Source organism: Bidens hawaiensis, unplaced genomic scaffold (genome assembly GCF_021521415.1).
Source record: "Bidens hawaiensis isolate Kalapana, Puna unplaced genomic scaffold, B.hawaiensis_p1.1 tig00018226_1, whole genome shotgun sequence".
Lineage (NCBI taxonomy): Eukaryota > Viridiplantae > Streptophyta > Magnoliopsida > Asterales > Asteraceae > Bidens > Bidens hawaiensis.
Genome location: NW_027492758.1, coordinates 17,458 through 31,609, shown reverse-complemented (window position 1 = coordinate 31,609; position 14,152 = coordinate 17,458). Strand labels below are relative to the sequence as shown.

General features: G+C 28.6%; 1 protein-coding gene across 1 annotated transcript; it reads left to right on the top strand.

Moving 5' to 3' along the window:
* The first annotated feature begins 4,538 nt into the window (after window positions 1-4,538).
* On the top strand, window positions 4,539-12,790 carry LOC143555645 (leucine-rich repeat receptor protein kinase HPCA1-like). The gene is made up of 11 exons (XM_077045168.1): window positions 4,539-4,725; window positions 5,389-5,509; window positions 10,021-10,091; window positions 10,875-10,949; window positions 11,065-11,136; window positions 11,215-11,521; window positions 11,594-11,665; window positions 12,214-12,285; window positions 12,360-12,428; window positions 12,504-12,575; window positions 12,662-12,790. Exons 6-11 carry the CDS (start codon window positions 11,445-11,447, stop codon window positions 12,732-12,734), a joined length of 435 nt encoding a protein of 144 aa, XP_076901283.1. The 5' UTR covers window positions 4,539-4,725; window positions 5,389-5,509; window positions 10,021-10,091; window positions 10,875-10,949; window positions 11,065-11,136; window positions 11,215-11,444; the 3' UTR covers window positions 12,735-12,790.
* Window positions 12,791-14,152: the final 1,362 nt, after the last annotated feature.

The following is a 14,152-nucleotide window of genomic DNA, read 5'->3' as shown; positions in this document are numbered from 1 at the left end:
ACTTATGCGCCGCATAAGGACTTATGCGCTCATATAAGAACTTATTCGCCCAAATACGCAGACCAGGTCTTTTTCAACGCGTTTTTAGGGTTTTTTTCTTTGATTTAGGCGCCGTCAGCCGCAGTTGGCCACCATGGTTGGCCGGATTTTGATTGTTCATAACCCAGGTAGCTTCGGGGTGTCCAGATCCAAGCTAAGGTGGCCCTTAAACTCATTTTTGGTTGATTAAACACCCGAATAAAGTTAGATCTAGATTCAAACGGCTCATTCAGCATCCCGGAGCTACGGTGTCGGGTTTTAAAATGTTGGGTCAGCTGAGATAAATGATTTCTTACCTTCAGTTGGTCTTGGATTGTTGAATAGAATAGTGTAGAAAGTGTTTGGCTTAAGTGTGTGTTTTTTATGGTATAGGCAAATGTGTAGAATGATGGAGATGGAAATGATTTAGGGTTTAAGGAGTATTTTTATACGCCTTAAGCCCATGGACCTTAGGCCTATCTTCATTCTAAGTCCAAGATATAATTCCATCTATTTTAGCCTACCATCCTTTTATCTCTATTATTATTTTAATATTATTTTTCTTAAACTCAAATTAATTCTTCCAAAATAATTAATATTTTAATATTATTCATGGGAATTTCAGAATGTTACAAATTGCTTATTAAGACACCAACAAGTGATTTAATTGTGGCTGAAGATGAGGTTCTAATTTAATTTTTTTTGGTGGATTACTTATTTAAAGTATGATTATAACATTTTGTTTGTAGTGTTGTTGCTTTTTTCTTCAAACTTTTTTTGTTAAATCTTGTCATAGGATGTGGTCGTGAAGGGTCGATTTCCCTTTGAGTTGGATTGTTTTCTAGACAAGAAATTTGCTTTCAAGGTTGACATTGCCGACTTTAGTTTTGGAAACAGTGTGGAAGATTATGGGATTTCCAAGCTTACTGATGATGATGGTATTATTTCAGAAATTGAGAAAACGTTGTTTGTTCATCTGGTAATTACCTTAAATAAGGATACCATAATTGTTTTATTTGTGAAATTTAAAATGAATCTTATTTACTTACCATTTTAATTTCCAGCCTTCTAATACGGATTCGGTTACAACTGGAGCATCTATTTTCGAATTACAATCAACGGGTTTCTTTCCATTAAGGTCATTTTTTTGTAAGCTGTTTTTTAAAATTACATATTTAATTTAAAATCGTCTAACATTTTTATCCTTTGTGATATTATTTTAATATCGGGTTTCTGATATTGGTTATCATTAAACTGCAAGCTCTGATGTGGATGTTGAGGATGAAAGCAAGAATAACAAAGGAGCTTCTAAGTCATCTGATGATAAACTGGATAGGAAACTCGTGAATGTTTTTTAGGTTGATGATGCAGCAACCATGTTGGCAACTAAGTTCAACGCAGTGAGTGTTGAAGACAAACCCACGACGAGTGATGCAATTTTTAATGATGGTGTGAAACTGTAACTCCAAAATTGGAGAATGTTTCAAAGTGAAAGATTATGATTTGGAAAGAAAGACAATGGATAGATTTCATTATTATCATTTAAGAATTGAGACTTTTTGTTTATTATGTTTGATTTGGTTTGTTAGACTCACTATATATGATTTATATTTGTTTGGATAATTTTTGTCATCTTTGGATGCTTTGTTTTATTCACCTTTAAAATTAAATTTAAACTTTAAAAATACTATTTGTTTTATCTCATACATTCAATTTAGACATATAATAGATATGTTCAAGTCTGTTTATAGTTTGTAACTATTGTTTTTTATAGAATGATACCATTATGTTACACAATTATTTAATCGTATCATTCTACCATTAGATTAAGTAAAATGATACCATTAAATAATCATACAGGTAATAAACTTGAGTTTAACAAATTCATTAATGGTCAAATGAAAAACATTACTAAATATGTTAAGATTTTAATTGTATATTTAATTAGGCTGTTTTTGTTTTTCGTTTTTTTAATTTTATTTTCAGGTTGTGAAGCAAAATTAGTTTGTTTGGGAATTTGATGGAGGACTAATATGATAACAACATGTTTATGTCTTTTATGGTTTTTTATTGTTAGGTGTATAGTAACGTTTTGTAACTATGATAGTTTAATATGTAGACGATAACCTTTTGGTAAAAAACTTATTTTAAATGATTTGCGTTAGTTGAATATGTTATCTATAGTGAGGTTTTTGTTTATTTGTTTTTACATCGTGTGTGGGTTACTAACCTAATTAATTATTATAAGAGCATTCCTGGTTTAATATCTAAATCTCTCTCATGTTCAATTAAATAGTATTTTTTATATCTTTGTCATTACCTTAATACAACCACTTTTAACAAATATTAAAATACAAGTGGAGGTAAACAAAGTTTTTTTCTAATATACAAAAAATCCCTACAAATTATCGTTCATCTACATACAACCCTACCCTATAGTTTACCAACTCTCCTCACAAATTTTTAGAAGATGGGCCGAGAATGCTCTAAGTTGCTGATTAGTTGGAAAACATAGAGGTAACATGCACGCAATATTAATCGATGTTATTATTTAATTACATTATTGACGAGTTAAAATTATAAATACAATTTATTAATAAATAAGTATTTATATCCGTGCAATGTTGCGGGGATATGACAAAAACTTGATAGATACTGGTTAGATTGATTTCCGTAAAGGCTTTATGGCAAAAGCTAAAAATTAAAATTTTAATTAATTCCTGTCAATATCCACACTAGAAAATTAAAAACATAAATCTAGTAGGTGCAAACTTTTGTGTAAAAATTTCAAAAGAGACTAAAGTTGATGGGCCAACATGTAAATGTCAAAAGTTTAAAGAAGGCCAAAGTTTTTTTTTTTAACAAAGTTGATGGGCTAACATGTAAATAGCAAATGTTCAAACGCTAAAGAGGCTAAAGTTTCTTATAAAAGTTGAAAGGCCTAACACGTAAAGTTGTAAAACTTAGATGGCAAAAATCCAAAGATCACAACTTCAAAGTTGCCTTTTAATATATAAATATATTATAAAAGAACATTATAATTATAATTACTTATATAATTATAACCACAGATTTTTTTCTCGATAAAAACAGTTTGTATATTAAAATAGGCGCGGACATCTCCAGCGAGAGGCTAGACAAATACAAAACAAAAAAGAAACTACAAGAGAACGAACAGAACCATCTAAAGCGACTTGAAGAGCGTCTCAGTCCTTAGCAGAAAACAACGGTGTGTTGGCCCAAATAGGCCAATCAACGTCCTTGTGCTTTGACCTAAGCTTAAACCAATCAAATAAACTCCTTTCATTTCTTTAACCGTGGAATCTGTAGACAATGACTAAGCATTAAACACCATCTCATTCCTATGCTTCCAAATGAACCAGAAAACAGAGTATACAATCGCTGTCAATAAGCGTCTTTCACGCTTACTTTGTGGTTCCTCCATAATGTCCAATAGTTGTTTCAAAGCTTCTTTCACGTTTACTTTGTGGTTCCTCCATATCACTATAGATTAAAATCAAATGTCGGTGCCGTAAGATGGTATATTGGGCCACTTGGCGGCATGTTGTTGGATCAAGTAATATATCTTTTTTATTGTAAATTTGAAATAATTAAAACGGTTAAGATCTCGTAGCTTAACGAACCTAGCCGATACCGATCGAAAAATTCCGGTCTGTAACAAACCTAACTGATACAGATTGTAGTTGGATGTTGATGAATTTGTTTATTGGGCTTAATTCCGGTGCCGTTTATTTGATTGACCGGTGAGTTTACATCCGGTACGAGCCTAACCAATACTTACTGTGGTGTGGCATTGAACACATAACTAGTGCCGGTACGCCTATAACGTTGTACCAGATGTGCAACTAGTTTCATTGTGTACTTAATGTGGGCTTGAACTTTTGAGGGGTAACCGGTACTCGAATGCGTGTAACCGACTATAAACTCATGTAACTGAAGTCGCACATAACAGGCGCTGGTTTCTTGTGTCGAGTCAGTTACCCGTCAAGAATTGACTTAGGAGTGTACTGGGGTTGGGTTACGCCCGTTAAGTGGCGCTGAGCGCGTTTATCGGTTGAGAATGCGTAACCAGCTCCGCACGAGCAAATGGTGTCCGGATTTACGAACCGGTTTTGAACCGTGAACGTGAACCCGCCCTACCTGTTTGGCAGTCCTATATAAAATGTTGTAAATCTCCAAGTTGAGCAAATAGAGTTGACGCTGTCTTGCCATTTAAAATATTTTACACTAGGAGGCAATGCATTAGGTGGTATTCAACACCTACTATTCTATTATCTTATATATCCATTACCGAAAACACTATCGTCATCAGTGCCATATATTCTTCTTTGTAGTGATGTCAACACCTAAAACAAAATTGGAATAAAATGAAATGGTCTTGTCTGTCCTTATCGCTTGTCAATTTTCATCCAACAGTTAAACTTCGTACAAATGTTGCACGATGACCAGGTCTACATGCGTGTCACCACTGCGTATTTTCAACCAGTTTTATATACAGGCAAGTGTTACATAAAGGATCATGTGGGTGTGCCAAATGTCGTCATTAGCTGTCTGAGTAATTTGTTCTCGCACCACGGAAGAGTATATTGTTTTCAGTCTGTGAAATGGATCCTAGAATTCGATTATGGGTGATGATTATTTTCTGTGAGATTATAGTTGTTGCGGCTGTGACAGATCCCAACGATCGTAAGTTATTATCCTCACCTAATTCTAGAGTTTATATAGAGGTGGCGGTTTGGTTCGATTTTAAGTCTTAACCGAAACCGAAATGTTCAAACGGTGTTAATTAGGAATCAACAGGAATTTCCAGAGTTTTCAAGTCAATCTATGTCTCTTTTTGCGAATCGAGTCTCTTAGCGGTTTGGTTTTCGGTACAGTTATGGGTCGATTTTTTTAATGAATTTGGAACTTTTAATAATGTATAAAGAACTAACAAATTGGTAGAAAAGACAACTTTTTGTAATTGAATTCATTTTTTAACATATATCTTGTAATGTAGAGAAAGAATTATTCGACAGCAAGTATAAATAAAATTGCTATGATTATATATCTTGCATAGATGCTTATATGTTACATACAAATGTCTTTCAAATTGATGGGATTCACTTTGGTTCAACAAATTCAGTTATTGCACACACCATAATAAAAACTACCACAGTTTTAATCGGTTATTGCTTAATCGAACAGCCATTGATAACTAGAATTCAAAAGATGTGTTACATTTTTGTTTTGCTTGTTGATCGAGAATTATGAGATACCATTTGTAATCCAAAATTATTATTATTATTATTATTATTATTATTATTATTATTATTATTATTATTCACATAAAGTTGATTATATTTGTAGTGTCTGCTCTAAATGCTCTCAAGTCCAGCTGGAAGAAACTACCACGTAACTGGAAGGGTTCAGATCCATGTGGACGTAAATGGGACGGAATCAACTGTACCAACTCACGCGTAACCAACTTGTAAGTCGCACGTGGTGTTTCAACCATACAATATAATTAGGATAATGCCCATGATAAACACGGATAAAATACATTTAAAACATCATATTTATGAAAATATAAAACATATTAACATGTATACATTAAAAATATACAATACAAATTTCATATTTATATAAAAATAAAATACTTTTACATAAATTATGAGATATTAAATCGTTATTTTAATTTAAATATAAAAAAATACAAAGACAATCAGAGATAAATGAAAGTTTAAAACATGTTTATAAATTATACCATGAGTATAAATAACGCATGTTAATTAAAACATAATACTCTAATGAAATCAACATAAAAATGTATTGTCTGATACACATTTTGAAAGTGAGTGGTCTCCGAACGTGAACGTCAATGTTGTTTACCAATCCAAACAAGCTGCACATGACAAATATTTTTTTTGCATCAGTAATTCGATAACAAATATAAATTATATATATATAAATGGGAGGGATCTAGAGAGAACTCATCTTAAAGAGAGAACTAGAGAACTAGTAAATAATTATTTTCAACTATTTTTAAAAAAATATTTTGTGATTTTTTTTCTTTCCTCCTTCTAATAAGATGATATTGATACTAAAAAAAAAACCCTGGTCAGTGTAGTACTGTAGTGCATATGTGCACTAATGCCTATTGCATATATACAATAGTGTTTTATTGCATATAATACAACACAATTGCATTATCCAACACACACTATTGAATATATCCAAATACGACACTAATAATTGTATGCAAAACACATTATTGCATATATGTAATACAACACTAATGCACATATGCACTATATCGATTTTTTTTTTAATTTTTGTATATAATATAACACTATTGCAAATATACAATACAAACGACTATATATATATGCTATTCAATACTATTTCAAATATCAAAATGCACATTATTGCACATATGCTAAATAAAAAAGTCGATGTCTTGCATATATGCATTACAACGTTAATTTTTTTAATTTATTTTTATTTTTATATTTTTTGTGGTGAAGAATAACAACATATAAGAAGGATGAAAAAAAATTTAAAAATATTTTTTTAATTAAATTAAAAATACTTCATTATTAATTCTTTAGTTCTCTCCATAAAATGGAGTTCTCTTATGATCCTCTCCATATATATATATATATATATATATATATATATATATATATATATAGGGTTGAGATCTAGAAAGAACTCCTTTTAAAAAGAGAACTAGTAAAGAATTATTTTTAACTTTTTAAAAAATTATTTTGTGATTTTTATTTCTTTTCTTCTTCTAATAAGATGATATTGTTCCTAAAAAAAAACCGTCGATGTAATGCGTATATGCATTAATGTGTATTGTATATATAAAATAGTGTTTTATTGCATATACTACAACACAAATACATTATCTAATACACACTATTGAATATATGCAAATACGACACTAATAATTGTATGCAAAACACATTATTGCATATATGTAACACAACACTAATGCACATATGCACTATATCGATTTTTTTTAATTTTTGTATATAATATAACACCATTGCAAATATACAATACAAACAACTATATATATTTATTCAACACTATTTTAAATATTAAAATGCACACTATTGCACATATGCATTATAAAAAAATTGATATTCCATATATGCATTACAACGTTAATTTTTTTTCATTTTTATATTTTTTATGTGGTGAAAAATAACAACATATAAAAAGGATGAAAGAAAAAAAAATTCATAATATTTTTTTAATTAAATTAAAAATACTTCATTATTAGTTCTTTAGTTCTCTCCATAAAATGGAGTTCTCTCATGATCCTCTCCATATATATATATATATATATATATATATATATATATATAGTAAGCATCCTAAGAGAACCACTTGCAAATTGAGAACTTTGAGAACCATTTTGAACCACCAATAACACGTTTAAAAAATATTTAAAAAAATTATAAAACAAAAAAAAACAAAAATTTTAAAAAGTAAAAAAAACCAAAATTCTTATATTTCATTCCGATTTCATAAAAAAAAATACTTCGTATTATACACATATGTATAATTTCATTTAATCTCAAGTTACGTAATATACACATATGTACATTATCATTTACCTTAAATTGTACACATGTGTATAAAAAATGTGTATATACATATATGTACAATTTAGCTAAACCGAGATTTATTTATTTATTTTTATGAAACCAGGATGATAAATAAGAATTTTGGTTTTTTACTTTTTTTATTTTTGCGTTTTTTTTGTTTTATGATTTTTTTGGGGCTTTTTGTGGTCCAAAATGGTTCTCAAAGTTCTCAATTTTAAAATAGTTCTCTTATGATCCCAATCATATATATATATATATATATATATATATATATATATATATATAATAATAAATGAGTATCATAGTTTTTTATGATACCCCGTTTTTGTAATCTTCAATTTCAAACAAATAGTCGTTAACCCATTGGAATTTGAGACATAAACTTTCTCTACGAATGGAAAATATAATAAAAGTGAAAAATTATTATATATAATACGTAAACGATTGAAAAATCCGTTTTAAGAATAATTGAAAACGTAAAACATCTAGTTGTGTCATAAATGCCCTCCAAAATTGATTTTAAAGAAACGTCATAACCAATAAATTAATTAGTGGTCAACATATATTGTAAAAACTTAAAAACTAATTTACATATATAAAAAGTATAAATGGTTCTGAAGTTGGTAAAATATAATATCATTAATTATGATTATATTATTTTGGTCAAATGATAGTTAGTTAGCACAATATTTGAAATCATTCTTAAAATACATATATATCTTTGTAACAATATTATTAGTGTGAATTAAAAAAAATTTGAGTTTAAATAATTTAATTTGACTTTCATAATTACCCGGGTGTTTTGGAAAGCGTTAATAATTTAATTTGACTTTCACAATTAAGTAATTTAATATGGCTTCCACAATTAAGTAAACGTAAATCAAATTGTAAATTAATTAATTACCTTAAATATCTTTAAACAAAAATCAATTATCATAAATTGAATTAACGGTAATTAATTTGCATTGATTTACGTGAACTAAAATGTTGGTCATTATATTTTTAATTTAATAATAGTTACCATATGAAGAAACTAACTAAATAAAAACTAATATTTCATAGACGATTATATTAATAAAATACATTTAATATTAGTAGAAAATAATATATAAATAATATAAAACTTTAAAACACCGGAAGAAATTCACTTAATACAAGAAACTTTTAAAGAAAATTTTAAGTAGACTTTGACCGATAATGAAACTAAATGTGAAATAAGTGAAAATTATGGAAACTTTATTATTACATTTCTGTAATTAAAATCATGGAAATATATTAAATAGAATTTAACCAATAAAAAAAATCATAGAAATGTATTAAATCAGATTTGACGAAGCATCAAAATTCTGGAAATATATTAAATGGATTTGACCAACAACAATAGAAGATTGATGATTTCTAAATCAATTAAATTACATGAATATGTAGAATACATAAATACAATAATAATCGTAAAATAACATCAACACTGCATCAAAGCCATTTTTGTAGCAAACACTCCATCAATGACATTAGTTATTCAACCAAATTAGGGGTCATACCCTGAAATTGATATCAACAGATAACAACTGATTAGTAACCGGAACAAATGATTGGTAAAATCAGAAATTATATTTTGGTAAGTAACCGGAATAATTATCAATAAAACCGATAACAATTGATATCACATAATAATGGAATTAGCAGTTCTAGTAGATTTGAATTATGTGAACAAATCTACCATTGATGCCATAGTGTGTAACCGAAATAATTACCAATAACTAGAAAAAATGAATTACCAATTGATGTAACCGGAATAATTAACAATAACCATAAGAATTGAACTTCCAATGGATATAACCGGAATAATTAACATAATAAATTCGATAACATTTGAAATCACAAGCTAAATAAACTACTCACTGTATGCGATAACTTCTTGGATTTTGATATAGAATCTAAAGAGATTATATGAAAACAAATAATAATTAAAATCAACACAAACAAAAACCGGCAAAGAAAATGAATTTCCAATGAAAATAATAAATAATATGAGACACGACCATTATGGTATTAAAAATAACTTACCGAAAAAAAGTAATATGCGATCGGCAGAGGTGGTAGATGAGGTAATATGCAAGAGAGAGAGAGAGAAGTTAAATTAAAATGATTATTAGGGTTTACAATCTTAACGTTTATATAATGAAAAAGAGATATTTTATATTGAATAAAATAAATTGTGAATATTTGAAAAAGATCTAAATGGAAACATAGTGACATAGATGTATAGATGAACACCCTAGTTCAATTCCATGTGGAGCATTGTGTTGCTTATAGTGTCTTAAGATTCCAGTAAATCTTAACTACATGTTTGACCCCTTGGTAACTTACACTCTTATAGGGTATTGGGAGGCATTGGGGTGAGAACTAATGACATTGGAGACATTCCATCTCTTCCATGTTGCAATATTTGTACGTTTTCCATCTCCATTGATATTTATATCCTTCAATTCTCACTTTCCATGTTTTAATTATTCTTCTTATTTTTCAAAAACAAAAAATGTTAAAATGTGGTCCAGGTCGTTTGACATTTTATAAGTTTGGTCCATATTAAAAATTGCAAACTTAATCAAAATATTTGTGAGATGGTTGCATCTTTACTTTTCACTGTTAATCCGACTTAGATTTTTTACAGGAGAAAGTGAAGTTATATTTGTCATTTTACATTTTCTTTTTTATTTATTTTTTTAAACATATATAATATATAAATACTACTTTATAAATGTGCTAAATTTAGCAACTCAATTAAATCGATCAACTATGTTTTTAAAATAAAGAAAACATAACATATAAATATGAAAAGCATAATATATCAATATTGAGAATGTTGTAAGTGGTTATTCTTGCAAATCCTCTTCTTGAATCTTGATTGATTGGAAGAAGAGGACCGTGATATGTTATTCGTTGTTTACAACACTCCTGATCTTTAAGTATTGTGTTTAAAAACAATAGAAAAAAAAAAGAAAATGTAAAATGACAAACATATCCCACTTCCTAATAAAAAGTAACCGGGATAACTATGGGACTAAGCGGACAACCTTTTCACAAATGTTTAGACTAAGTTTGCAATTTATTTAAAAATCTAGGGACTAAACTTGCAAAATGGTCAAACCACAATGACCATTTGTGCATTTTTCTCTAGTATTTTCAACCAATTAGTTTGAATCTTAGTTTGATTATTCTATTTCTGTTTAGAGATCTTTCCAACAACAGGGGGATTAGAGCCACTCTTCCACCATCTATTCAAAATTTGAAGAACTTAACAACATTGTAAGAATCCGTTTTGTTTTTCAATTGTAACAACCTTATTTGTCACCGCTTTTCCTTAATTTGTTCAAAAACATGTTTGGTTTATCTTGTTTGATCAAATACTCTATGCTTGTAGAATGCTGGTTGGTTGCAGTTTTAGGGGTCCAATCCCTTATTCAATAGGGTTACTCAAACAACTAATCTTTTTGTAAGTGTTGCAAATTCATGTCACCCAAATCACTAGTCGTTTTGTAAGTGTTCATGATTTTATCATGGTTTATTGCAGAGGTCTTAATAATAATAGCTTTATTGGATCTATCCCACCCTCCATTGGTAATTTAAGTAATTTGTCATGGTTGGATTTAAGTGATAATCAGCTTACTGGAACCATTCCTGTCTCTAATGAAACATCACCGGGCCTCAACAGTCTACTGAAAACTAAACACATGTATATTCTATCTCTAATATACCACATATGTTAGTTTTCCAATTTTTTAAAAATGGTTAATAATATGCATGCATTTGTCAAATAATCGGTTAACTGGTCCCATTCGATCTCAACTTTTCCACTCAAACATGAGCCTAATACACATGTAAGTATTGAATTAGCCCCATAAAGTTTGTACACATTTTGTTTTATCATGTAAATGCTTATTTTTTAACAGCATATTTAACAAGAATCAGTTATCTGGATCAATCCCTTCTTCGATAGGAAGCATCAAGACTCTTGAGGTGGTGTAAGTATCAGTGACTTATAATCTGTAAAGATTTTGAAAATTCTATCTCATAGAAGATTATCAAATTTTAGAAAAAATTACCCGTTTCGTCTTTTAGGTATATAGCAAATTTCACACATGGTCGTTAAACTATGAAAATAACAGAAATCATCCTTTATGTTCGTATGCTTTAACAGATTACGTCTTTCCTCTTACGGTATATATTTTTCTATTGAATCCAGTCACGTGCCTTGTATCTAAGGGTAGTTTTGTCCTTTTACCAGTTTACTCATAATATACTTATTAAATAAAACATAAATACCCACTCTACGCTCTCTCCTCTCACAAAATCTTTGTTTCCTTTTGTGCAGCGCACATGATTGGATTTAATAGAAAAACCTAAGGCCTACTAGAGGAAATGATGTAAATGGTTACAACAAATAAACATTAAGGATAATTTATGTTTAAGAATGAAAAATGAAGTTCGCCATATAACTAAAGGATGAAAAGTGTAATTTAATCGGAGTTTTATTTACTTGTGATCTCTATTTCCATCGTTTATGTCATAGGCGTCTGGACTCGAATTCCTTGAGTGGGCCTGTGCCTCAAAATCTATCAAATCTCCAAACTGTCACTGAGCTGTAAGCGATAAGAGCAAATACAATCAGTTTTTATTTTAATATAATTGGCATTATTATTATTTATTCACTTGTAGGTACTTGTCAAACAATAAGCTGAGTGGACCGGTTCCAAATCTTTTAGGAATGAACTCACTCTCTTATGTGTAAGTTGGTTCAAACTTTTTGACAGTAACTTCATTTTCCTATTTTTAACATCACACACTTTTTATAATTTGTAGCGACATGAGCAACAATAGTTTTGATACGTCTGATATTCCTTCATGGTTCACACTGCTACCATTGAACACAATGTAATGATTCTTTCTACATTATTTGCGTATATTGGCAAATATTGTTCATCAAATCGCATGTTGACTGTATAACTTATTAATGACAGATTGATGGAAAATACACAGCTTCAAGGAGACATCCCAACTGATATGTTCCAACCTCACTTGGAGAGTTTGTGAGTATTAGCTTAATGGTATCTGTTAGAGTTAACATATATAATAAATTATATTAATAATGAAATTATATGTAGCAAAATAAGAGTTCTGTAATAATAATACTCATCACACACACAAACACACACACATATATATAGATGTGTGTGTGTATGATGAGTATCTATTTATCTCTCTCTATATATATAGGTTTAAGTTCAAGAAAGAAATCAAATTATTGCAAGAAATGAGAGAAATGAATATGAGCTACTAGTTTTATTTTAGGTTTTAAATATTTAAAAATAAATAAAAAAGATGTAAATGCAACAATAAATGCACACTCTCACTCCAATTAATACAACTAATATAACCATAATAAATCTCTCTCTAACTAATATATCTAACGAATTTAATTATAATAATTAAAAAGATAAAAACACTACTTTAGTTTTATTTTTTATTTACACATTCTTCATTTTATTCAACATAAATACAATTTATTCATATAATACTATTCTTTATATTAAAAAAAATTAATTTCCACTCAATTTATTAGCATGTTTTTTTAACACTAAATATCAAAACATAATATATATTTTTTCAATTGGTATGCTTATAAGAATTATTGTCATAAATAAGAATAAAAAATATCATACAAATGTGTCCATTAAATGTAAACAATAAATATACAACCTACACAAAGTTATATAACCTACACTTATTTTGAGTGATAAAAACGTACAACATACAAAACGCATACAACTTACATATGGAATTCGACATCAATAATTATATAAACTACACAAAGATATACATATCCTACAAATGCGTAAGTTATATGTTTTTCGTATGTAGGTTATATGTTTTTTTATTCTTAGAACAACTGTAAGTTATATGTTTTTGTGTAGGTTGTATATTTTTCATTGACATTTAATACAAACATGTGTAAGATAGTTTTTTGTATTATTCATCACAATGTAACTACGTGTTAATGAATATTGATATGTTGAGTTTGAAGAAATTGGTTTTGAATAAATAGAAATTAATGTATGAATAAATTGTATTTGTGTAAGATAAAATTTTCGTGTGGAGATTATATGTTTTTCGTGTGTAGGTTATATGTTTTTGTGAGCGTGTTTATTTCATTGATGATAACTTTTGTGTAGGTTATATGTTTTTCGTGTGTAGGTTATATATTGTCTTATACTTAGAACAAGTGTAGATTATACGTTTTTATGTAGGTAGTATGTTTTTTGTTGATATCTAATGCAAATACATGTAAAATAGTTTTTTGGTATTATTCATCATAATGTAAGTATGTTTTGATGGAAATTAATGTTGATGCAAATATATGTAAAAACGTACAACATACAAAAAGCATATAACTTACATATGTAATTCGACATCAACAATTATATAAACTACACAAAGATACACATACTAAG